The sequence below is a fragment of the Galeopterus variegatus genome, unplaced genomic scaffold, assembly GCF_000696425.1.
Source record: "Galeopterus variegatus unplaced genomic scaffold, G_variegatus-3.0.2 Scaffold1509, whole genome shotgun sequence".
Lineage (NCBI taxonomy): Eukaryota > Metazoa > Chordata > Mammalia > Dermoptera > Cynocephalidae > Galeopterus > Galeopterus variegatus.
This window is the reverse complement of record NW_007727620.1, coordinates 255503-282823: the sequence shown is the minus strand read 5'-3', so window position 1 is coordinate 282823 and position 27321 is coordinate 255503. Positions and strand designations below refer to the sequence as shown.

At 37.9% G+C, this 27321-nt stretch overlaps 1 protein-coding gene across 3 annotated transcripts in view; it reads left to right on the top strand.

Annotated features, from left to right (window-relative positions):
- KDM4C (lysine (K)-specific demethylase 4C) overlaps window positions 1-27321 on the top strand; it is a 312590-nt gene that overhangs the window by 33854 nt on the left and 251415 nt on the right. For all 3 annotated transcript variants that reach the window (XM_008577433.1, XM_008577435.1, XM_008577434.1), the window contains exons 2-4: window positions 7050-7210; window positions 16678-16853; window positions 22265-22379. In XM_008577433.1, coding sequence (XP_008575655.1) covers window positions 7067-7210; window positions 16678-16853; window positions 22265-22379 — 435 coding nt within the window. In that variant the 5' untranslated portion in view covers window positions 7050-7066. The remainder of the gene's footprint in view (window positions 1-7049; window positions 7211-16677; window positions 16854-22264; window positions 22380-27321) is intronic.

Here is a 27321-nt window from a genome sequence, read left to right as displayed (position 1 = left end):
CTGTACTCTGTTGTTGGAGGTACCACACTAATTCAACTAGTCACCTATTAATGGACATTTATAGGTATAAGACACAGAGAAAGGAAAAAGCAGAGAACGATAGATGTAATTAAAATTTGACTCATTGTGTTTGAAATATTGATGCAAGACGGAAGTAGACACACATAAATTAAATGGTGATGTATTGTATGATTTAGTGCTAGAGAGGAAGTTGCAGGTTTGCGACTAGATTCAGTTACCTTGTGAGCATTTCATGCAAGAAAAATTGCTCCTCCTGCTCCACGGAAGTCCAGGCCTCAATATAGCCTGACAGAGGAAAGGAGTCATCATCTTGGCTGGAGCCAAGAATGATTTGTTAGGGCAGTTTTGCTGGTTCCAACACTCTATTCCACAGATTTGTCCTGGGCTCTCATTCTTATTATGAAGAAATGACAGCCTAAGTGTTCTTCTATCTGTTAATCATGCCCATGTTTGGTGAGCAAGAAAAGGGAACGTCTTACCCAGTTTGCACAGGAAGACAATTTTGACATGTTCCCATCCACCAAGGGTATAAGAGAGATGTGATCAGAATTGTTAGTTGACCAGTGCAGATGGACGGGGAGAATTTACATGTTACTTGGATCACTTCTCCGCAGGAACCTTCTCCTGGGACACAGCCTAGAATCTCTCAACTGAAGTAAGAGGAGCTTTTGCACAGATTTATTTGTTGCTTTGGCTCTTCTGTCCCAGAAGCATCTCCCCAAGTCCACTTTTCCATTCATAGCTATCCCTGGTCTTTGCAGGCTGGTGGAGTGAATTGGAGTGGCGATGTGAGTGGGACCAAAAGGATTAAAGAAAAGCTGCCTAAACCTCTGGCAGAGAAATGTGGCCTGGCTCAAGCAAAAATAATCAGTAGGCTAAGAGCTTTTCTTTCCTGCATTGCTCTCTAACTTTTAGGGCTCAGCTTGTGTAAAGCTCAGTTATATTTCAGTGCCTGGCTAGGTGTGCTAATGCAGCGTTTTCGAGGCAGTCTCCATTTCCTTCCCTGTCTAGGACCATTTGAAGAAGATGATGTTGGATGGAAGGTCACAGTATTATGAGCTCTACTATTGATAAAGCAGGTATTGGAGTATATAGTCCTCTACTTCTTCCTCTTCAGTCTGGCTCTTAATGTCTGTATTAGTTTGCTAGGGTTGCTGTGACAAATTACCATAAGCTTGGGTGGCTTGAAACAAGAGAAATTTATTCTCTTATAGTTCTGGAGGCTGGAAGGTCAAAGTCAGGGTGTTGGTGTGGCCATGCTCTCTGTGAAGGAGCTAGGGAAGAATTTGTTCTATGCCTTTGTTTTGGCTTCTTATGTTTGCTGGCAGTCCTTGGCATTCCTTTGCTTGTAGCTCCATGGCACCAGTCTCTGCCTCCATCTTCTCATGATATTCTTTCCTCTGTGTCTCTTTTCCTCTTAAAAGGACACCAGTCATAGATGATCTTTTTTAACTTGATTATATCTGCAAAGACCTTATTCCCAAATAAGGTCACATTCACAGGTATTGGTGGTTAGATTTTACTATGTCTTTTTGGGAGACATAAGTCAACCCATAATTGCCCGACCAAGGCAGTCTGCAAGGCCGAAGCTGCAGTGTTGGAACAGAAAGGCCATACTCTCATCTGGCTGGGGAGGGGAAGTTGTAGGCTCTGCCTCTGTGAATTCAGCACACAGGAACTGCAGTAGAGCAGGGTAGTAGCAACTGCTCAGTAGCTTTGGTTGCTCAGTTTCTTTTTAAAATCTCAGTCTAGGGAAAAAGGAGTAAGTGAGGACTGGAGACGACCAGCCGGGTTTGGGTGAGTCCTTGTGAGGAACCATAGAGGAGGCTAGAATAGCACTCTTTTCTAATACTAGCAGAGCTGGTAATTGTGCTTTGGTTAATTTTTTTTCTAGCTTAATGCATTATCTCCTGAACTGGTGACTCCTGTATCCCCCAGGAGGCTAGGCTTTATTGTAGGTCCTGAAGTTTTCTCTGTTGAGACAATTGGCAGTGCAGATCAGTTCTGTGGCAGGCCTTGTTGAAGAAACTAATGCTCACACAATGAGGCCATCAGTTTTTACTCTTCTCACAGAAATTGTTTAAATAAGAGAATACCAGTTAGAAACACCAGTGCATACAAGGCAAATAATACAGGATGTAACATTACATTTGGCAGGAAAGCATCAGCCTCAATTTTTATATTTTATTACCAGATAGAGATGTATTATCATTATTATTTTTTATTTATTTATTTTGGCAGCTGGCTGGTACAGGGATCCAAACCCTTGACCTTGGTGTTATAAACACCACACAAACCAACTGAGCTAATGGGCCATCCCCAATGTGTATTATCTTTAGAATAAGGAAAGTACATGTTTTTCTTTTATGATAAGGTAAAAAATTTCAAAAATGAAGATGGAGATGTTATATAAATATGACATAGTACTACACTTTTCTTCAGTTAATGGAAAGCTCTTTAGCTCATTAAAAACATTCTTGGAGAACTTGTTATAAGTATGTTATTTGGTTTAGGTGGTCTCAGAAACATTGAAAGCCAGCTCTGTAGAAGCAAAATAACAAAGTTACTATCAGAGATATTGTTGTCATTCACTTTGGGGACTCAGTCTCTCAAAAGGTGTAGCATTAAAAAAAAAAGATTATTGGGCCGGCCTGTGGCTCACTCGGGAGAGTGCGGTGCTGATAACACCAAGGCCCCAGGTTCGGATCCCATATACGGATGGCCGGTTGCTCACTGGATGAGCGTGGTGCTGATGACACCAAGTCAAGGGTTAAGATCCCCTTACCGGTCATCTTTAAAAAAAAAAAGATTATTGGATCACCTTCAGCTGAAAATAGCAGCGGCAATTCTGGCAAAATAGAACAATCTTTCTCCAACTAGGAAATATTACGGCAAGATTATTTTAAACATATTTCTTCTTGGCTCAGAGAAATAAAGATAAAAGAAAAAAGAGGAGCTGAGAATTTAATTGTAGTAGCATGATTAATCTTAATGGAAAATGTAGATTAGGAAAAGCTGAAGGAACAGAAAATTCATAACCTTTTTTTTTTTAGATTTGTAGACTGTTTAGATTTTAATCATATATTTTAATACACCTTTAATAATATGCATTTTTCTTTCCCATTTTAGCATGACATATGATCTTCATGTTAATTTACATTTTATTTTTATTTATTTATTTTTCTTTCTTAATTTTATTTTGTTGATATACAATGAGGTTGATTATTGTGGCCCATTACCGAAACCCCCCTCCTTCCTCTCTCTCCCCCCTTCCACCCAACAATGTCCTTTCTGTTTGCTTGTCGTATCAACTTCACATAAACTATCTTTTAAGGGTAAAGAACATAAGTCGGCAACCCAAAAAGGAAGTGAAAATGGTTTTAATTGTCCAAAAATGATTAATGTCACTAATAATCAAAGAGATGAAACTTAACACCAGACTTTTTTGCCTGTCATATTAGCACAGATCTGGGTGGTGGGGTTGAAGGTAAATTTTCATATACTTTAACATGTTTTAAATTTTATGATGATCATGAAAAAAATTGCTGGTTTTTGCAGACTAGGGAGCATGACCTCTCTATTCCAAATGGTTCCTGTTATCATGCCTTCAAACTTTTACACTAGCCCTTCTATTTCTTTTTTCTTTTTTTTTTTTTTTTTTGGGGGGGGGGGGGGGGGGGCAGCTGGCTGGTACAGGGATGGAACCCTGGACCTTGGTGTTATCAGCACCATATTCCAACCAACTGAGTGAACTGGCCAGCCCACATATTATCTTTTAATCCTATTTTTCCACAAACTTTTAAAAGTACTCTCATTTTAACCATATAGATTGAAAAAGGTCTAACACCTAAGGTAATTAGGTCTTTAATATATGTACCTAATTTGTAGGGTGAACTAGTGTGTGTAATCAAGGGAGCAGTGATGCTAAGAAGGGACAAAGTGTATTTCCTAGAAAACTGGGTCAAGGGCTGAGCTTTAATTCTAGTTTTGCTGTTAGTTTGCTGTTTGTCTTAATAGTCTCTGTGCCTCAATTTCTTGTCAGAGCCATTGTTATTTGCTTAGACCAGAAATTTTGGCAACTGTTTCTCTTACTTCTGTCAGGAAATTTTGTTCAGAATATATCTGCAATCTGACTACTTCTTACCAGCCACCACTGGTCCGAGCCACTGTTTTTTCTTACCTGGGTTAGTGCAAGTCACATGCTCTCTGTGGTCTCCCTGCTTCCAGCCTTGTCCTTTTTTATCACAGCAGTCTGAGTGAGACATGTAGAGTGTGAGCCAGCTTACTTGTGTCCTTCACGTCCTCCAGAAGAGCTACCTTAGAGAGAAGCAGCGTCATCTCCTTGAGTGGAAATGTCTGTCTGAGTACCGAGAGCTGGGTAGAAAACAAGGAGAAGAAGCTCAAGGTTACTCCCCATCCGCTCAGAGTAAACGCCAGACTCTTCTTTTCCCAGTCTCATCTCTTGCCCTTCTCCCCCTTGCTTACTGAGTTCCAGTCACACTCACCTCCTTGCTATTCCTTGAAGAGCCCAAGAGGCTCCTTTCTTGTTGCCTCCGCCTCAAATGCTCTTCTTCTAGATATCTGCATGATTAGTTCCCTCCTGCAGGCCTCTGTGCCTCTGAATTTAACCTCCTCTGAAATGCCTCCATTTGCGCTCTGTCTCCTCACCCTGGCTGCTTCCTCCTAGCACTTACTACTTGTTTATTGTCTGTTTCCTTCCACTAGTGTTAGGACTTTTGTTTCTTTCCTTACTGAATGCCCACTTAGTAGTTAGGCACTCAGGAAATGTTTGTTGAATGACTGATGGGATTTCCAGTTCTTCCTTGGTGCTTCTTCTCTGCCTAGAGAGATACTCAGGCCACCCTTGTTCTTTGGCCAGGGGAGAAGGAGCACTGCCACCTGTGTACTATGTACTTTCACAAATGTAGTCTGTGGTCTTCTTCCCTTTTCTCCCTGCACAGATTTTTCTATTCTAATCTTCTTTTCCAGTCAAGCAAATAAATCTGTTTTCAAAGTCTGTTTTCTGTGTTTGGGACCAATCCTTTCCTTTTTCTGAATTTGGTATCATTTTATGTAAATACTTTAACATTTTGGCATTTTTTCCTTTGTTCAGCTGGCAAACGATGATTGTAGCAGATCCTGTGAGCCAGGTCAGGTGGCAGACTCTATGCCAGGGTTTAAGTAGGTGGCAGGCTGCCTTTCCCTCTAGGAGCTGATGGGTCAGTGGGTGGTTGGGAGTGCCAGTGTTTGGAACTGATGACTGCTGTAACAAGGAATGCAGAGAGGGAGGTGGGGACACAGGGGATGCTCTGCCTGTGCCATGGGGCTGGAAATATCAAGGGTGGGTGGGAGCTTGCCAGGTGAGAAAGCAGGCAAAGGCTACTCCAAGGTGAGGGAAGAACTTGTGCAAAGAGAGAGCTTTACTTGTTGAGAGAAGTACAAGTCAGTGAGTGTTGCTGGAGCCTCGAGTAAAGCAGGCAGTGGTGGTGGATGCAAGGGCTATATCTGGATGCTCCTAAAGGACTGTGTTTGCTGTATAGAGTGAGACTTTCATCCCGCAGCTTGTGGATTCGGGATCCTGTGCACATGTGTATGTGTGAAGGGAGGTGAATAGGGAGGTGGCCTGGAAGGTTTCTCTTTTGCTTGCCCCCTTCTGGAGGCAGGGAGAATCCAGAATATTTTCTGCCCCGTATTGAAATACCTCCATGCAGATTATTTTCTTCTTTGGATTGTAAACTCCTAAAGGGTGGCAGGGCTTAAGTTTTATGTTTCTCATAGCTCCTCACATGTGCATTGTGAGATAGGTGCTCATTTCAACTTTCCTTCAATAAATGATGACTGCATTGCTATCTGTGACCCTGATCTGTTTTACCATCTTGTTATCCTGTAACATGTTTTTTCCCTTTTATCCACCCCACCTCTCACTTCCCAATTTTTCTTTCTGTCAGGCAAATTAAGTATATTAAAAAAAAAAAGAAAAAAAGAAAAAGTAACGGAAAACTTTGAGAAGATTTGTTGTTGAGCTGTCAGATGCCAGGTCCTGATACTGAATTTGGCAGTGGGTTGGGTGAGACTCCTTCCTGAGAAAGTCACTCCAGTGCCTTTTATTCACTGTTGCATTCCCTGTGCCCTGTACGTGTTAGGTGCTCAACAAATGTTTGTTGAAGGAATCATCCCCATTCATTGACAACAGGATTAAATCCATCTTTTCCTAGCAACACCTACTGCCTACTTTCTACTTTGATCCTATCATCTATGCTTTCTAAGCTCTAGACGCATTAAATGCTTTCCATTTCTCCTATACTTCAAATATTTCCACTGCCTGGAATGCTCTGTTATTTGGGTAACTCTTACACCCTCTTTTACTTCCCTAGAAAGGGGCAGAGTTATTTCTGATTAACCCAAGTGGAATTAGTTGCTCCTTCCTGTGTACATTTTTGTATTGAAGTTGTTCAGCCTCTAGATAATGAGCTTGGAAGGTGACAAAACTTACCCCTTTCTCTGTCTCTCGTATTTGAACCTGGTACCTGGCAGTTTTGCTGAATGGGTAGTTTGTGAATCATTATAGGAAAGCATGTTATGATGAGCTGGCAGCACACCTGAGTAAAGTCTGTGCTAGGGATGTTGAACAACCTTCACCCAGCCTGTCCTAGAACTTTGTACAGTACAGTATGAGTGTGAGCCAGTCTGCTTCAGAACTGGTACATAGGAGCAACATCTTCTGTAAACTTGCAATGTTAGGAAATTCATTTTTACTTGGAAGGATTTCTAGAAGGCCAGCAGTACAGTCAGGTCAGTGACTCAATGCCAGGAATGGGAGGTTGGCAGGAGGAGCGACTGGAGGCTGTTGTTTTTTCAGGAGTCCAGGGAGAGATGAGGGAGTCTCCCTAAGAGTGGTAGAAGGGAATAGAAAGTAAGTAAAAGAAAAGAGTTCCTGCTGGGGGAGCTTTCATGCTGTTTGGGAGAAATGACCTCTGATCCGAGCAGACGATAACTTGGAGCTGATGACCTTATCATCTTCCCTGCAGAGATTGCCATAGCCATCATGGAGGGGGCCAAGGTGGAGAGTCCTCTGAACCCCAGCTGTAAGATAATGACCTTCAGGCCCTCCATGGAAGAGTTCCGGGAGTTCAACAAATACCTCGTGTACATGGAGTCTAAAGGAGCCCATCGAGCGGGTCTTGCAAAGGTGACTATCCTCAGATCCTTTAAATGAAAAATGATCACTTACTTATCTTTTAAATTATGCTCTTAGTCTTCGTGATCTGGGATATTGTTTCTTCCAAAGGAAGATATTTGCAAAATATTTCGTCTTGTCAATCCTTGTGGAATGTTTGATTTCTTCAGAGATTAATTATCTTATTTATTTTTTACTATTTATACTAGGTTGTATTCTAAGGCTTTCTTTGTTTTTTAAACAAAGGGTAGTTTATATATAACAAATTTATTGAGATATAATTTCCATACCATACAATACACCTATTTAGAGTGTGCAATTCAATTGTTTTTAGTATATTCACAGTTTTGCAACCATCACCACTATCAAATTGCAGAACATTTTTAAAAAAAATTATTTATTTATTTTTAAATTTTATTTTGTTGATATACAATGTGGTTGATTATCGTGGCCCATTACCAAAACCTCCCTCCCTCCTCCCTCTCCCCCCTCCCACCCGACAATGTCCTTTCTGTTTGCTTGTCATATCAACTTCAAGGAATTGTAATTGTTATGTCTTCTTCTACCCCCAATTTTTTTTTTGTGTGTGTGAAATTTATTTATTTTTAGCTCCCACCAATAAGTGAGAACATGTGGTATTTCTTTTTCTCTGCCTGACTCGTTTCACTTAACATAATTCTCTCAAGGTCCATCCATGTTGTTGCAAATGGCAGTATTTCATTCGTTTTTATAGCTGAGTAGTATTCCATTGTGTAGATATACTACAATTTCCGTATCCAATCATCAGATGATGGACATTTGGGCTGGTTCCAACTCTTGGCTATTGTAAAGAGTGCTGCAATGAACATTGGGGAACAGGTATACCTTCGACTTGATGCTTTCTATTGTTCTGGGTATATTCCCAGTAGTGGGATAGCTGGGTCATATGGCAGATCTATCTGCATCAAATTGCAGAACATTTTTATCACCAAAAACATCCCTCCGTATGCCTTAAGCAGTCATTCCCCATTCCCTGATATCCCCCGTAGCCCTAGGCAACAGCAAATCTCCTCTTTCTCTCTACAGATTTGCCTATTTGGTTTTCTTTTTAGTTATTTGCTCACCAAGTGTAGAGAGTGCCTACTAAGTACCAGGTGCTATATCAGGTGCTGGGGTGTGTGTGTGAGGAGGATATGGGGGGACAGAACAAAGTTCCTGCACCCATGGAGCTTATATTCTGATGGTAGCATCTTAGGGTGATGATGTAAGGACATTTAAGCAGAGACCCAAAGGATAGAAAGGAACCATCCTTTCGAGATGTGGGGACAGAAAGAATGGCAAGTCCACAGGCCTGGAGGCTGACCTGAACTTATGTGTGGGACGAATAGGAAGGTGGTTGTTGAACTTGAGGCTCACTGAGCAGGCAGAAGTGTGTCATAAGTAAGGTGAAGAAGGGGCCAGGTGGTATAGGGCTGGTCAGACCATATGAGGCTTTTCTCTCTGTGCGGTGGGAAGCACTGATGGACTTAAAGCAGGAGAGGAGGACATGGTGGCTGTTTGTTTTTTATTTCTTTTGCCATTTTTTGTGACATTATTTTGAAAAGATCACACTGGCTCCTGTGTGAAGAATGAATTTGGTGTGGAGGGCAGAGCACAAGTGGGGAGTCTTGTCAGCAGTAGTTGTTTGTGTTTATGTAGTGAGGAGCTGATAGTGGCCCAGACCAGTGAAGATGGGATGGGAGAAGTGTTCTTCGGCTTAGACATGTTTGAAAATATTTGTTTTTCTCTTATTATTTTTTTTTGGCTGCTGGCAGGTAGGAGGATCTCAACCCTTGACTGTGGTGTTACCAACACTGTGCTCTAACCAGCTGAGTTAACCGGCCAGCCCTTTTCTCTTATAGGTGTTAGATAATATCCTTTAAAAAATGATGGTGAATTAAGAACTGTAGGTATAAATGATATGCTCAGGGTCATGTGGTGCTCAGTAAGGTGCTGAGGACTGCATTGCATGTTTGGACCCATAGAGCCAAAGTTACAGTTTTGAAAGAGAGATTGTCTATATTATTCATCCTCCAATCTGCAACCTGAGGTGGTGTGTGTCCCTTGTATAATAGAAATCTATTTTAATTAAAAAGTTTCCCTTGATGGAATATTTTTTATTGCATTGATTTCAGTTTATTATTGCTGTAAATGTGAAGTTTATAATCTGGGTTTCTGTATACTTGTCAGTGTTACTACGTGGGTTTCTGAGCCCTGGTGGAGCCTGCTGCTGGGCTGAACCACTCAACTCCACCTGTGAAAGGTTCCCTTTGAAATCCCTACCTCCACTGTGAAGGTTGAATAGCATGGAGAACTGAAGAGAGAACTTCCAGAACTGCAGGGGTTGGTGTTCAAGTCCTTCTGCATCTGGACCTGATGCTGCTTTTAACCCAATTCTTTACTATTTCTGGTATCTGTCCCCTGAGGTCTGTCATTTTGTTATGTATCCTGTTCAGGTTCAAGTTCCTCTGAGAAAAGTTTTAAAATTCGGGGATGAACATGTTGAGTGAAAGTTAATTAAGGGTGGGTGAGATAAAAAAGGAAGATAAAGAGAAAAAATGAGAGTGAAACATGAAAAAATTGCATCAGTCAACATCAGGGAAATGCAACTCAAAACCACATTGAAATACCATCTTACTCCAGTTAGACTGGCCAGTATCAAAAAGACAGAATAACAAATGCTGGCGAGGATGTGGAGAAAGGGAAACCCTTCGACACTGTTGGTGGGACTGTAAATTAGTGCAGCCGTTATGGAAAACAGTATGGCAGATAGAACTGCCATAGGATCCAGCAATCCCACTGCTGGGTATACCCAAAGGAATGGAAATCATCATGTTGAAGGGATACTTGCACTCACATGTTTATTGCTGCTCTATTTGCAGTAGCCAAGAGTTGGAACCAACCTAAATGTCCATCGACGGATGACTGAATAAGGAAAATGTGGTATACTTATACAGTGGAATACTACGCTGCCATAAAAAGAATGAAACTGCCATTCGCAGCAACATGGATAAACTTAGAGAAAATTATGTTAAATAAAATGAGCCAGGCACAGAGAGAGAAATATCGCATGTCCTCACTCATAAGTGGGAGCTGGAAACAAAACAAAAGAAAACCCCCAAACAAACAAACAACAAAGAAAGATACAACAGTCAATAATTCCTTGGACTCTCAAAAGGAGAGAACAGAACTGAGGACACCAGAGGTGGGAAAGACGGAGGAGGGTTAGGAAGAAATTGGTAAAGAGCCACGAAAAATATTTACACTGTGTAATGATCAAATAAAAACACAAACAAAAGAAAACAAAATGAGAGTAAAGGTTTATAATTTCTCAGAATTATAAACTTCTTTACTGGGTTAACTTTTAAAAAATCTAAATTTTGGAAGCTTAACATCTCCAGATTATTTTTGGAAGTTGTTTATTAGTTGAAAAAACTATTCAGAATTATTTGACACACAGAATTTTGATGATGAACTTCTAAGGGGCTAGCAAAGATTTGGGCTTCATTGGGCAGAGGGGAGTTGGAGGTGACTATTTGCCCTCTTTGAGCTCTGAATGCAGCCCTTTGTCTTGTTCTCTTCCCCCTTTTGTTTCTTGAAAACATCCTGTCTTCCACTGAGATTAGTAGAATGTCCTGTGTGGTGGCACATTTAGTAAGTAACCTTAGAAGAGAAAGCAGCAGCTATCCTCACAAGGGACTGCAGGCACACGGAGCACACCTGTGCTGCTGTTGGCATTATGTAACAGCATAAAGTTAATGAGAATTACAGTTATGAAACACACCTGAGTCCAGACCACCTTTTTTTTTTTATAGGTAGGACTCATTGACAAAGTTGGAGATATTCATTTACTCAATCCTTTGATAATTTCCTGTTATTTATATGAGGAATAACTGTTTGTTTCAAATTATATCTGCCATCTTTTACATCAACTCAGTTTTACTTCTTTCCCTATTGTTCTGGAAGTTGTGATAATAGCAAGTGTACAAAACTGCACCAAATCAAATCACATTGTAAAACTCAAGACTGCTTTAATGTAGCTGGTTTGCTTTGGGGGATAGCACTGAGTAACAGAGCCACCCATATGGTTTTTTGTTAATGCACTATTAACAACATTTAATGAAGTGGTTTTAATTTATGATTTAAAGAAAATGGGGCCGAGCCCTTGGCGCACTTGGGAGAGTGCGGTGCTGGGAGCGCAGGAGCGCTCCTGCCGCGGGTTCGGATCCTATATAGGGATGACTGGTGCGCTCACAGTGCTCACTGGCTGAGCGCAGTGCAGCTGGTCTCAAAAAGGACAAAAAAAAAAAGAAAGAAAAAAAAGGAAAATGGCTGAGTAGTTCCAGTAGTAGTGACTTCAGCCTCAGATTACAATCTATTTTGTTTTTTCTCTTCTCAACAGTTTTTAGATTTATGCTTTAGATTTAACTTTTATTTCTAAAATGAGAAATTTGACATCCTCTTTGTCTACAAAGTGGTCAAGTCGAGAAAGTGAAAAGAGTGACAGTCTCCTTAAATGTAACACTTTATTGTTTTTGTGCAGGGAGATTATGATGAACCTTTTTAATATAGTGAATGAGTGATATTTGTCCCCAGTGGTAACCTAGACATGGACTGTTCAGGCCATAGGTTATGCTCATGTGTAGTTTTGTGAATAGCCCAGAGAGTGCTGATGGCTACCTTTGTTCAGAAGGTGAAGAAAGATTGTGAGGGGTACTGCTCTTTCTCCTCCGCTCCTTCCTGGGTTGGTAGATGGTAGTAACTAATTTCAAGGTAGGTAGTGCAGCTAGAGATTTTAACTGGAATCTTTCCACAGGAAATAGGGGCCAGGGTAGGTTGAGGGAAATGGTGGTATAAAATGTATATTCCATTTTGATGTAATCAGGAAGGTAAACTTAAGGAGAAATGGGTTTCCTTCATTTAGATTCATTAAATGTAAAGGATTAATTTAAAATCTTTTAAAATCTGTTAAAGACCTAAGTATGTGTGCTTGAGTCCATTTCTTATGTAAGAAAATCTGATGTTTTTAAGATTTGAAATTATAATTCAAAAATTGTTATAGTCCTGAGGTTATGAATTTTTTTTAATTTGCGGCTGGCTTGGATGGTGACCTGAACCCTTGACCTTGGTATTATATAACACTGTGCTCTAACCACCTTAGCTAATTGGCCAGGTCCTGGGCTTATGAATTATTAAATGTGCTTTCTGAACTCTTTAATCAAAAGTAAATTAGTATGTCGACAAAATAGTCACAAGGTAATGTTTGGATTTTTGTAACTTTATTGTATGCTTTGTTTCTCTACCTTTAGAAAATTGCTGCAAAACTTTTTTATGGGCAAGTTTTTTATAAGATAGGGGAATATATTTAACTCTAAACATAACATTAATTTTTTTTTTTTTTTAAAGATGACCGGTAAGGGGATCTTAACCCTTGACTTGGTGTTGTCAGCACCACGCTCACCCAGTGAGCAACTGGCCATCCCTGTATGGGATCCGAACCCGTGGCCTTGGTGTTATCAGCACCACACTCTCCTGAGTGAGCCACGGGCCGGCCCCCATAACATTAATTTTTTTTTTTTTTTTTTTTTTTTTTCGTGTCCGGCAACGGATCGCAACCGTCAGTGTCGCGCCTGTACCGGACGGGGACCGGCAACGGGAACGCAACCCTTGGTGTTGCGCCCGAACCTCGCTCAGCCAGTGAGCGGGAACCGGTCTGTATGTGGGATCCGAACCCTCGGCGGGAGCGCCGCCGCGCTCCCAAGTGGCACACTGCGCCACCGGGCCGGCCCACCATAACATTAATTTTGATTGTGTTACATATATTTCTAAATAGGAGCCCTAATAAATTCGTGTTTTATTTTTTTGAATTATTCAGGCTTATTTGTGATAAAGAAAAAAGTTAGTATTTATAACACTCTTAAATACAACCTCCTTCCCTTTTCGATGTATTATCAAGACACTGTAGTATGGTTTTTCATATTTATGTAGTATGACTGTCCATATTCTTTTTTTTTTTTTTTTTTGTGGCTGGTATGGGAATTTGAACCCTTGACTTTGGTATTACACCACTATGCTCTAACCTACTGAGCTAACCAGCCAGCCCCATATTCTTTAAGAGTACTAAGTGTGTGTTTTGAATAACATATGTGGATACTTCAAAAAGTTCCTGGAGGGCCGGCCTGTGGCTCACTCGGGAGAGTGCGGTGCTGATAACACCAAGGTTACGGGTTTGGATCCCATATAGGGATGGCCTGTTCGCTCACTAGCTGAGCGTGGTGCTGACAACACCAAGTCAAGGGTTAAGATCCCCTTACCAGTTATCTTTAAAAAAAAAAAAGGTTCCTGGAAAAACTGAATTAAAAGATAACACAAATCCTTCCGTGAACTGTTTGAAGGCCGCTGTACACTATGGATACTTGTATTCTCATTTTAAACTAACATATAATGGAGAAAATAAAATGTGTGGTATCCCCATATTGCTGATTAAAATTCATGTTAAAATAGCTCAATTTCAGTTTTTTTATTTTTTTTTTTTTTTTTTTTTTTTTTGGGAATTCACATGTGTCCCTTATCAGCTGTATAACATAACATTGAATGAGTTACTCATCTCCTGACCCCAAGTTTCTTCATCTGATGAAGCTTGACCCAAATCTTTCACAGTTACAGATACATTGTAGATCTAAATGTGAAAGACAAAACTTTAACACTCTTAGAATATAAAATAGAGTATCTTCCTGTCTGAGAGGAGGGAAATATTTTTTTTAAACCAAAGATCATAGGCAAAAATGAATAAATTGGATTACATTAACATTAGAAACTTATGTTTGTCAAAAACAATACCCTTCAGAAGGTTGGAGGGTAAGTTACAGGATAGGAGAAGATATTTTTGTGCATGTGCTCTCTCTCTCTCGATATATATGTGTGTGTATAATCTAAATATTCTTCGGTGTGTGTATATACCCATGAATATTCGGATTATATAAAAGACCCGTGTACATTAAGAAGAAGAAGACCAACAATGCAGTAGTAAAATGGCCAAGAGACTTGAACAGGCACTTCACAAAAGAGGTTATCATATGTGGTCAATGAACGTATGAAAAGGTTTCTTTCATTATCAAGAAAATACAAATAAAATTCACCTACCAGAAAGATTGAAATTTAAATGATGGAGAGTTTCATGTGATGACGATTTGGAGAAAGAGGAATTCTAATATATTGCTGGTGGGAATGTGAATTGGCATAACCACTTTGGCAAATGTTTGGTAGTGTCTATTAAATTTGAAAAGCACATATCCTGTGTCCCAGTAATTTTAGTCTTAGGGGTGTCAATGTATGTGTGCATATTTTAGAGAGCCCTGTGCACATATGCACCAGAAAATGTATACAAGAATATTAATAGCATTATTTTCAAAAGCTAATAGTTAGAAAAAACCAAGGGCCTGCCAACGGTCACCAATTTATGAATAATTATTTTTTTTAAGTTTTAATTTTAACTTACATGTTTGTGGGGTACATTTTTTTAAGTTTTAATTTTAACGTACATGTTTGTGGGGTACATTTTGTTGTTTAAATATGTGTGTCTGTTGTATAATGATCCAATCAGAATGGTTAGCATATATATCTAAACATTTGTTCATATGCCTGTTGGCCATTTGTTTGTCTTCTTTAGAAAAATGTCCGTTCAGTTCCTTTACCCATTTTTTAATCAGATTATTTGTTTTTTTAAGATTGAGTTCTTTGAGTTCTTTGTATGTTCCGGATAGTAGTCCCTGGTTGGATGCATAGTTTGCATATATTTTCTCCTGTTCTGCAGGAGATAGTTTCCTTTGCTGTGCAGAAGCTTTTTAGTTTGATATAATCCCATTTGTTAATTTTTGCTTTTGCTCCCTATGTTTCTGATGTATTATTCATAAAGTCTTTGTCCAGAACTGTGTCCAAGTGTTTCCCTTATGTTTTCTTCTAGAAGTTTTATAGTTTGAATAGATAAATACTTATATGAGGGAATACTGACCAGGAGTGAAAAGCAATGAACTTGAGCTACATAGGCCATCGTATTTAAATCTCACAAAAATATTAATTCAAATATTAAAGATAAACCTCAAAGAATATATACTGCATGATTACATTTTTATACATTTCTAAAACTGGTGTTTAGGGATGCAAACCCAAGCATAAAACTAAAGCCCAGTAAAGAAATGATTACCCATAAATGCCATGGTAGTGGTTACCTCTGGGCAAGGGGGCAATATGTTTGGGAATGGGCACTTGGAGGGCCTCTGGGGTGCCAGCAGTATTCTGCTTCTCGCAGCTAGGCAGTAGGCACTCTGGTGTTTGCTTTATAATAATTCACAGAGCTAATTTGTGATTATGCATTTTCTGTATGTGTGCTATATTTTTCAATAAATTTTTTTTAACGTCTTAAAAAAATTAAAACAACTTCTAAATGTGGAAAAATTCCAGCCACAAGTCATGACTTACTTTATGACCTTGTCTTTTCTAATTTCAAAATTATATGAATGTGTATTTTTGATTATAATGTTTCCGGATCTTTTCACTCTTAGTAATTAAGTGTTTAAATACTATGAAAAAACAATGGTGTGCTGAGCCACCTCATACTGGCACACAAGAGTTGATAGTGCACATCTCTTCCCAGCTCTATGTTCAGTGATGTCATGTTGGTAGGTTCAAATTGGCCATGGTGGGAGTAGTTATACATGGACATAGCCAAAAGCTACAGATCAAGGTTGCAACCACCTTCCCAGAAAGCTGGTTGTTAAACATTTACTTTCACACTACTGTGCTATTTGCCATACTGCGTGAGAGGTCTATAGGGAAAATCATATTGATTAAACATTTACTTATTTTTTATCATAGTAATATAGACAACACATAAATGTTTAGATAAAGTTCAATGAAGATGAGCTTCTTTGGGGAAGAAATGATTTATGTAAACGTAATTTCATGTTCTGTTGAGAGAGAGGTTAACATAATGGCTCAGTGTGAATTCTGCTATCATAGTGTCTCAGTTTGAGTTTCAACTCAAGTTGTCTTTACCATTTGAACTCCAGCAAGTTATTTTACTTTTGTGTGTCTTTAAATCTTATCTTTAAAACTGAGATGTTAATAATACCAACTCAAAAATGAGTTAATATTGGTACAGTATTTGTTATAGTGAGTACTTAATTCATTTTGCTGGTAGAAAATCATATTTCCTCAGCTGGCCGGTTATCTTAGTTGGTTAGAGTGCAGTCTTACAACACTAAAGTCACAGGTTTAGATCCTTGTACTGGCCAGCTGCCAAAAAAGAAAAAATAATATTTCCTTATTAAGTTTTCATGATTTTTGTTACACATTTATCATAGAGATGCTAAGAAATTCTTTAGATGTATTCTGTTGGAATATAAAAGCTAAATTACTACTTGGAGTATTTCCAAGATAATATTTTATTATTTTATTTTTAGGTGATTCCTCCTAAGGAGTGGAAGCCAAGACAGTGTTATGATGACATTGATAATTTGCTCATTCCAGCGCCGATTCAGCAGATGGTCACAGGGCAGTCAGGACTGTTCACTCAATACAACATCCAGAAAAAAGGCATGACTGTGAAGGAGTTCAGACAGCTGGCCAACAGTGACAAGTGAGTAGATGGGGTTTGCTATTTTTATTTCTTTCAAAGATATATGTGAACATTGTAATAAACCAAGTAGACAGAGGAGCAGGAATCTGCAGTATAATCTTTTGGTTCTCATTTAACTGTTTCTGTTTTCTTCAGGTGGTTGCCTACTAACATTTAGTTTACTCTTTAGGAAATTGTTCCTCATTTTATTATATCATTAATAATAGCTATAAATGGATCTTTCTATCTTGTAGTTGCCATGAGTTTTTGATTGTCCACGATTCATCATTGTTAGGCATGTTTTTTTCTTTATGTGACAACGTTTAAGTCTTTATCATATCTATATGTGTGTGTGTCTATATATATGTGAAGATTAGTAATTTTAATCTTGAGTGACTTGAAAGGGCACCATTATTGTATTAGTTATCTATTGTTACCAAATTATCCCAAATCTTAAATCATCCTACACTCTCTGAGGGTCAGGAATCTGGGAGTAGCTTAGCTGGGTGTTTCTGGCTCAGGGTCTCTCATGGGGCTACAGTCACAATGTTGGCTCCTCTTCCATGGGTGCTGTCCTAACATGGCTGTTGGCTGGAATTGTCATGTCATGGCAGCTGGTTTCTCTGAGAACAAGTGATCCGAGAGACTTAGCAAGATGGAAGCCACATATCTTTTCATGACCTATCTCAGAAGTGACACACTGTCATTTCTGCCACATTGTATTTGTCCCCAGCCATTTCTTTTTCTTTTTTTTTTTCCTTTTTGTCTTTTTTCGTGTCCGGCAACGGATTGCAACCCTCAGTGTCGCGCCCGTACCGGACCGGACCGGCAACGGGATCGCAACCCTCGGTGTTGCGCCTGCACCTCACTCAGCCAGTGAGCGGGAACCGGTCTGTATGTGGGATCCGAACCCTCGGCGGGAGCGCCACCACGCTCCCAAGCAGCGCACTGTAGCAGTGAGCCACCGGGCCGGCCCCGTCCCCAGCCATTTCTAAGTGCAGCTTACACCCAAGGGGAGGAGAATGAAGCTCTACTTCTTGAAGGGAGGAGTATCAAAGAATTTTTGGGTATATTTAAAAATCGTCACAATTATGGTTATTATTAAACTACATTTTTTTAAAAAAAAGTTTCTGGCGTGTGGTTAAGGCCCTAGATCAAAACATTAATTGGACCAAAACAAAACCCAGCCTAAAAAACTTAGCTGTCTGAGTTTCCTGGATGGGTGTGAATGAGATTAAGACTTTGGGTGAATTTAGCTGATAGCTTTTTTATTTTTTAAATTGTATTTGACATAGTAAGTACATGATGGTACTTGAAGAATCTTACTTCTCTGTGTTAAGTTCCTTCTATGGAGCATTCTGGCTATTCCAAGGAAGCTGAACATTTTATATTTAATTTAATTTGATTGCTTTTTAAAAAATTTTTTTTGGGTGACATTAGTAGAGCCTCCTTTCAGATCTCATTAATTGAGAATGTGGTTGAACTCATTAGCTTTCAAACTCTTTCAGAATTCTTTTATAAGTACAATGCTATTGAAATAAGATTGCAGAGGCAATTATACCTTTTTATAAATGTAAACTGTTTATTGTATTCTGTTTCCTATCTTTTAGTACTTATTTCCAGTGTTGCTCTTAAAGTGTTAAGTAAGTCTTAGTTCATTGAGTGGAACCTGTGCTTGGTTACTTTGATATTTCAAGGGATAATTTGTATTTAAAAGAAATCAGATTATACTTACTAAAAAATATTAGTTAATATTGTTGATAATCATCATAGCTATTATAGGAAAGGTACAAAATGTTATGGGATTTCCAAGGAAGATCAGGTTTCTGTGGTTGTTGATAAGGAATGGAGTAGTTTCATTTTGTAGGTGCTGCTGGGATGGATTTTGAAGGATGGCCGGAAACATTTTTGCCAGTTAGAAAAATAATACATGCTTATTTAAAAATTAAAACTTCATAGGACCGGCCCGTGGCTCACATGGTCAAGGGTTAAGATCCCCTTACCTGTCATCTTTCAGGGAAAAAAGAAAATTAAAACATTATAGACATATGTAATTTTAACTCCCAGGGACAATCATTATTAATAATACATGATAATTAAAAATATCGATGAGAATTGAGCCTTGAAGTCCTTTGTTCTCTTATAGAGAAACTTTGATCATCATCTCTAGCCCATTTGATTATTCTACCATAGTATCAATTTTCTATTTCAAGGGAATTTATTTTACTAGGCACTAATTTTATTCATATCTCTGTTCCATTTCTACTTTGGTGGCTTAGTTTGTAGATTGACTCATCCTGAAGATAGACATTCAGGTGACATAGTCTGTTTTGTGTACCACTGTATGTATACCCAGTGCCTGGTACAGTATCTGGGATATGGTATGTATTTTTTAAATATATGTTGATTGAGTGAATACATAGTGTCATTAAAGCTAAAATATATTTGAAGTGGTATAAATTATTGGGCAGATTGTAAAGATTTACTTATTATCAAAATGTACATTTCTTGATATTCTGGAGTCGAAAGGTATTTTTAAAAAGTTGTTCGTTGTTCTTTAAGTTATGCAGTATAACCAGAATGAGAAATTGTCTGACACATTATTTCTAGGTTAAATTTTATCTTTCAAAGTTAATTTCTCTTTTGATTGGGATTAATTTCATTGTAATAGTTATAATTTTAAACTACCTTTGAAATTTATATTTTTATATTTCCTCTGTCAGTTTCATATTCCAGTAAAATAGCTTTCTCAGCCTCAAACCAGGGCTCTTGCTTGTCCATAAGGAGCTGCCCTAGGACCTCATGGTCTTCATAGTGGTTTGGAATGGTCCTGAGATGGGACTAATTTTCATGAGAGGCAGGAGGCATCCTGCCAGTCTTTCTATTCATCTGTTTTCCTTTGGTACATGTCCTTGCATAGGTGCCCAGTACATAATGTGCTTGATGTAAATAGTAGAGAGGGTAGCATGATCATTTGGTGATAACACTACGTAATCCAAAGAAAATCTAGAGAACTCCAACATAGCTCTAAAATAAAAATTTATAGAGAAGAGTAATATGCTCTTTTACATTGCTTGCATTACTGATCTATACTTTCTTATAGGCACAGGTAGAACTAAATGCTTTACATAATTACCTGATGGAGCCTGCATAAGTCTGATAGTTATTATCCCTATTTTATATAGGAATAACTGAGTTCCAGAGAGATTCAGCCTTCTGTTCAGGATTATGTAGTTTATAAATGGCCAAACTTGGGTACAAACCCAAGCAGCTTAATCCTGTAGCCCACTTCTTAACAATTGTGCTATAGTGAATGAAAGGTTCTAGATAAAAAAAAAAAAAAAGTATGGCTGAATGTGTTTTGAGCAAATTGACAAAAGATTTGTAGAAGAGGTATGACTGTTTGACAGTCCATTAGGGATGAAATCTATAGTCAGTATTCATTAGAACCAGGTATTAGCCAAGACTGGTCACTTTTTTTCTAGCTTAGAATCAGCATTTCATTCAAATGGGCAAGGATTTTAGAATTTAACCTCAATGGGCAATACCAGATTTTAAATTTATCTTTTACAGGCATGAATTTAAAAAAAAAAATCAATCCTGATTGGGTGTATAGTGATAGATTCTATAGGTTTTCTTATATAGTGTAAGGCAGTTTAGGGCTTTCAATTTTAATTCCAAAGTCTGAGTAGTTTCTCTAAAAGTTCTAATAAATAGCATCTCTGCTACCTTTTGCTTCTCTCCTTTCTCTTCTTCCTTGTGGTCTATGCTCTGGAGAGTAGGGATGCACACTTGCCTTCATCACCTGACTCTGACCTGTGGTTAGCTTCTTGGAATTCCTGATGCTACTGGAACCTGCTAGTAGAAGAGATGAAATAATGTAAAGTTAATGGTGCTTTCATGATTATACTTTTTGTTTTTGGATGTGCTGTGAGATTTTAGTGTTCTGGATAAATCAGTGAATTGTTTTGTATTTCAAATATGGTTGTCAAATTAAGTTGTCTTGTAGTCTTGCTTATTCTTATTACATGGATAACCAGTTCAGGGTCTCCAGTATAGCAATTGTAGATGTTGATTATGTTGTGATTAGTCAATCTAAAATGTTCAGTAAGTTTTACTGGAATTGCTTCTACTGCTAAACACCTTTTATTTTTTTTCCCACTTTGTTTATTTTCTTCATAAGGAAACATTGGTATCCTTTTTTTGGCTGATAATGTAAGGTTATTGTTCAAAATCCAAGTAATACAGAGAAGTAAGTGCTTTTCTGTAGTTGCTATGTGAAAGATAATCATTAATATTAATAATTTTATATATATTTCTTTCTGGCCATTTAAGGTACAATTACAGGCATTTTTTTACATAAATAGGATCACAGTATACACACTATTCTGTAACCTGCTTTATGCACTGTGGAAAGATTTTTATGTCAGTACATCAGAAGAGTTACCTCATTTATGTTGTTATTATTATTTTTTTTAACTAACCAGCAGTTGCTAGATAATAGCTTGTGCTTTCAATTAATGCTGCAGGAAACATCCTGGTCACATCTGTCATTGTACACGTCTGTGTTGTTAGAATAAATTTCTGGAGCTAGATTTTAGGGTCAAGGATATACTTTTTTTTTTTTAACGCTTTTGATATGTGTTGAAAAATTACACTCTGAAAAGGTCGTAACAGTATTTATACTCCCACTCCAGCCGTGTCAGAGGTGTCATTATTTTCCTCTCGTTAGTATATTAAACATTTGTCAATCTAATAACTGCAAAGTATCCTAATTTAGTTTTACTTCTTTGGATGTTTAGTGAGATTGTCATTTTTCAATTTTTCTTTTTTTTTTTTTTTGTCTTTTTTCATGTCCGGCAACCGATCGCAACCCTCAGTGTGGCGCCCGTACCGGACCGGGACCGGCAACGGGATCGCAACCCTCGGTGTCGCGCCCGCACCTCGCTCAGCCAGTGAGCGGGAACCGGTCTGTATGTGGGATCCGAACCCTCGGCGGGAATGCCGCCGCGCTCCCAAGCGGGGCACTGTAGCAGTGTGCCACCGGGCCGGTCCCGTTTTTCAATTTTTCTATAGGTGTTAAGTCTTTTACATATAAATCTGTGAAATTTCTTAATATAGTATAATTGGTTAAAGATTTTAGAAATATTTGAAAGCTAAAATGACTTTAACTAATTTTTTGCTTCTATTTTTGATATTTTCATGAAAGTCTCCTTACTGATAAAAAATATGAAGTGATTATATAGCATTATTTAGGAATCTTAAGAGTAGAGTATTCAGATATTTATGATAAATATGTTTGTATGCTTGTTAGATTTGACACCTGGGTGTCTGCAGTGGTTTTATTTTGATAAGATTTTGTTTAGAAAGTGAGTTAAATCAAATGAGTGGGGAAAATTTTAAAATCTTTTTTTTAAATGTACCTTTTACAGATACTGTACTCCGAGATACTTAGATTATGAAGATTTGGAGCGCAAGTACTGGAAGAACTTAACTTTTGTTGCACCTATCTATGGTGCGGACATTAATGGGAGCATTTATGATGAGGTATGTTTGTATTTACAGTTGGTTTTGTAAAGGTTCATTTAATGTTACTATTTTTGTTACAATTTTCGACAGTTGAGAAGTAGTTGTTTCTTAGGCTTTTGGGCGATCCATAATTTTTCCTAGGACAAAGAGGAAAGAAAGATTCATCTGTAGGATTTCTGTTATTTTTTAAATTGAAGCTAGCTAATTATACAGATACCCGAGACTGTTCAACATTAATATAATATGCAGTTATCTGTCTGTTCTTCGCAGTACATTACATTTTTTTAGGTGCAAGTTCATTACAAAAATGTTTGAAAAACAGGAAATATTCATCATACTACCACCTGAAGGCAAAAGCTGTATTTCAAATACTGTAACATTTCAAAGTAAGTTGCAGACATAATGACAGGTCACCCTTAATTATATCAGCATGTATCTTTTAATTACAAGGCAATTTAACATTTACATAATGTAATCTAATATACAGGCCATAATCAAAGTGCCCTAATTTTTCTAATACTCTTATTTATAACTGTCTTCCACCCATATGAAGGATCCAGTCAAGGATTCCTCTGTGTAAAGAATGAGTGATCTATGGGATGATATTTAGATATTAGGTGAATGTCCTGTTCTCCAATAGCCTTCCACTCAGTGGATTTGGAATCTATTGGTAATCCTTGCCTTATTTCCTTTATTATATTATTTTAAAACCTTTTTTAGTTTGAAATCTAAAACACATTAGGAAGTGCTTGAAACATAAACCTAGAGCTTCATGAATTATGGCAAATTAAAAACCTATATACCATTTCTGACATCAAGGAAAACCATTACCAGCACCCTTGAAATCCTTTACACGGCTCCATTACCTACCATAGGCTCCCCTTTTCCTTCAAAAGTAACCACTGTTCTGACTTCATGATGATTATTTTCTCCTTTTCTTTAACAATACAGCTCATTATGACCTGTTTCTGAATTTTATATAATTAGAATCATTCAGTATATATTCTTTTATATCTGGATTCTTTTTTTTTTCCTTTTTGTCTTTTTTCGTGACTCGTAACGGGATCGCAACCCTCGGTGTCGCGCCCGCACCGCGTTCAACCAGTGAGCGGACCAGTCTCTATATGGGATCTGAACCCTTGGCGGGAGCGCCACACTCTACTGAGTGCGCCACTGGGCCGGCCCTGGATTCTTTTTTTAATTTAATTTTTAACTTAAAAACTTTTTTATTATGAATATTCATGAGATACAAAGCTAATTGTCAACCCTTGTGCCCATCATGTGAGGGCCAGATTCATACTGGCAGCATACTTATTACCAGAAATTACTTTTGTACCCTGCGTCCTGGACCCAATTATTCCCCACCCCCCACCCCCACCTCCCCTGCACTTTGTAGCCCTAAGAATGTTCCCTCCCTCTGTAAGACTAATGCACTACTGTGGTCTTTCTTTCCTTCCTTTTTTCTCTCTTAGCTACACATATGAGTGAGCACAGGTGGTATTTATCCCTCTGTGCTTTGCTTATTTCACTCAATATAAGTTTCTCCAGGTTCATCCATGTTGTTGCAAATGGGAGTATTTCATTCTTTTTTATGGCAGAGTAGTATTCCATTGTGTATATATACCTCAGTTTCCTTATCCAATCATCCATTGATGGACGTTTAGGTTGGTTCCATGTCTTGGCTATTGTAAACAGAGTTGCAATGAACATGCGAGTGCAGGTATCCCTTCGACATGATGATTTCCATTCCCCTGGGTGTATACACTAGAAGGGGGATTGCTGGATTGTATGGAAGATCTATCTATAGTTCTTTGAGAAACCTCCATATTGTTTTCCATAGTGGTTATACTAATTTACAGTCTCACCAACAGTGTAGGAGTGTTCCTTTCTCTCCACACCCTCACCAGCATTTGTTATTCACCATCTTTTTGATTATAGCCAGTCTAACTGGGGTGAGGTTGTGTCTCAGTGTTGTTTTAGTTTGCATTTGCCTGATGATTAGTGAAGTTGAGCATTTTTTCATGTATCTGTTGGCCATTTGTATGTCTTCCTTTGAAAAATGTCTACTCAGCTCCTTTGCCCATTTTTTAATTGGGTTATTATTATTATTATTTTTACTGTATAATTGCTTGAGTTCTGTGTATATTCTGGATATTAATCACTCGTTGTATGCACAGTTAGCAAAAGATTTTCTCCCACTCTGTAGGTTGTCATTTTATTCTGTTGATTGTTTCCTTTGCGGTGCAGAAGCTTTTTAGGTTGATATAGTCCCATTTGTTTATTTTTTCTTTTGCTGCTTGTGCTTTCAGGCTCATGTTAATAAAGCTTGTGCCCAGACCTAGTTGCTGAAGTGTTTCACCTCTATTTTCCCTTAGTAATTTTACAGTTTCAGGTCTTATACTTAAGTCTTTAATCCATTTTGAGTTGATTTTAGTGTATGATGAGAGATGCATGTCTAGTTTCATTCTTCTGCATGTGGATATCCAGTTTTCCCAGCACTACTTGCTGAGGAGGCAGTCTTTTCCCCAATGTAGATTTTTGTTGCCTTTGTCTAATATCAGATGGCTACAAGCCTGAGGGGTGATTTCTGGGTTCTCAATTCTACTCCACTGGTCTGAATGTCTATTTTTATACCAGTACCATGCTTTTTTGGTTACAGTAGCTTTGTAGGATAATTTGAAGGCAAGTAGTTTTATCCTTCTGGCTTTATTTTTTTTGCTCAGAATTGCTTTGGCTTTTGTTTTTCCATATGAAAGGTAAGATTGTTTTTTCCATTTCTGTGAAGAATGTCATTGGTATTTTGAGGGGGATTGCATTGAATCTGTACATTGCTTTGGGTAGTATAGATGTTTTCATAATGTTAATTCTTCCAATCGAAGAGCATGGAATATCTTTCCATCTTTTTGTGTTTTAATTTCTTTCAGAAGCAGTTTGTAGTTCTCATTGTAGTGGTCTTTCTCTTCCTCGGTTAAATTGATCCCTAGATATCTTATTTTTTTGTGTGACAATTGTAAATGGGCGAACTTTATTTATTTCTCTTTCTATTAATTCATTATTTGAGTATATAAATGCTACTGGTTTTGGGGCATTTATTTTGTATCCTGCAACATTACTGAAGTTATTAACCAGCTCTAAGAATTTTTTGATAGAGTCTTTAAACTTTTCTGTATATAGTATCACATCATCCGCAAATAGAGGACGTTTGACTTCATCTTTTCTAATCTGGATTCCCTTTACTTCTTTCTCTTCCCTGATTGCTCTGGCTAGTATCTCCAGTATTATGTTAAGTAGAAGTGGTGAGAGTGGGCATCCTTGTCTTGTTCCTGTTTTTGAGGGAAAGGCCTTCAGTTTTTCCCCATTCAGCATGATACTGGCAGTGGGCTTGTCATAAGTGGCTTCTATTGTGTTGAGATATTTTCCTTCTATACCTAATTTGTTGAGAGTCTTTATCATGAAGGGATGTTGAATTTTGTCAAATGCTTTTTCAGCATATGTTGAGATAATCATATGGTCTTTGTCCTTGAGTTTGTTGATGTGATGTATCACATTTATTGACTTTCATATGTTGAACCATCCTTGCATCCCTAGAGTGAATCCCACTTGATCATAGTGCATAATTTTTTTAATATGTTGCTGTATTCTGATTGCTAATATTTGGTTGAGGATTTTAGCATCTAGGTGCATCAAGATATTGGCCTATAATTTTCTTTTTCTGTTGTGTCTTTATCTGGTTTTGGTATCAGAGTTATGTTGGCCTCATAGAATGAGTTTGGGAGAGTAGTAGTGTCTGTTTCAATTGGTTGGAATAGTTTGAAGAGAATTGGTATTAACTCCTCTAAAGTTTGATAGAATTCAGCTGTAAAACCATCTGGACCCAGACTTTACTTTGTTGGAAGATTGCTAATTACAGCTTCAATCTCTTTGCTTGTTATTTGTCTATGTTTTCTGTCTATTCTTGCTTTAGTCTTGGTAGTTTGTATGTGTCTAGAAACTTATCCATATCTTCCAGATTTTCATATTTGTTGTCATACAGTTGTTTATAATAGTCTCTAATGATTCTTTGTATTTCTGTGCTATCGGTTGCTATGTTTGCTTTTCATTTCTGATTTTCGTTATTTGGGTCTTCTCTCTTTTTTGTTAACCTAGCTAATGGTGTGTCTATTTTATTTATCTTCTTGAAAAACCAATTTTTGGTTTTGTTGATCATTTCTATTGTTTTTTGGGTCTCTATTTTATTTAGGTCTGCTTTGATCTTAATTATTTCTTTCCATCTACTACCTTTAGGTTTGGATTGTTGTTGTTTTTCAAATTCTTTGAGGCATAGTGTTAGGTTGTTTATTTGAAGTCTTTCCATTCTTTTGATATAAGCATTTATTGCAATAAATTTGCCTGTTAGTACTGCTTTTGCATTATCCCACAGGTTTTTATATGATGTATCTTTATTTTCATTAGTTTCTAAAATTTTTTTTATTTCCTGTTCGATTTCTTCTTGGACCCATAGGTCATTCAGGAGCCTATTATTTAGTTTCCATTTATTTGTATAGCTTCCAGAGTTTTGCTTATTGTTTATTTCCAATTTTAGTCCGTTGTGGTCTGAAAAATAGTTGGAATGATTTCAATTTTTTAGAATTTGCTGAGACTAGATTTGTGACGTAATATGTGCTCTATCCTGGAGAATGTACCATGAGCTGACGAGAAGAAAGTGTATTCTTTACTTGTTGGGTGAAATGTTCTTTATATATCTGCCAAGTCTGGTTGGTCTAAGGTGCAAATTAAATCCTGTGTCTCTTTGTTGACTTGTTGCCTTCCCATACTGAGAGAAGGGTGTTCAGATCACCCACTATTAATGTATTAGGTCCTATTTCTTTCTCTAGGTCTACGAGTATTTGCTTTATATATCTGAGTGATCCAGTATTGGGTACATACATTTTTATGATTGTTATGTCTTCCAGCTGGATAG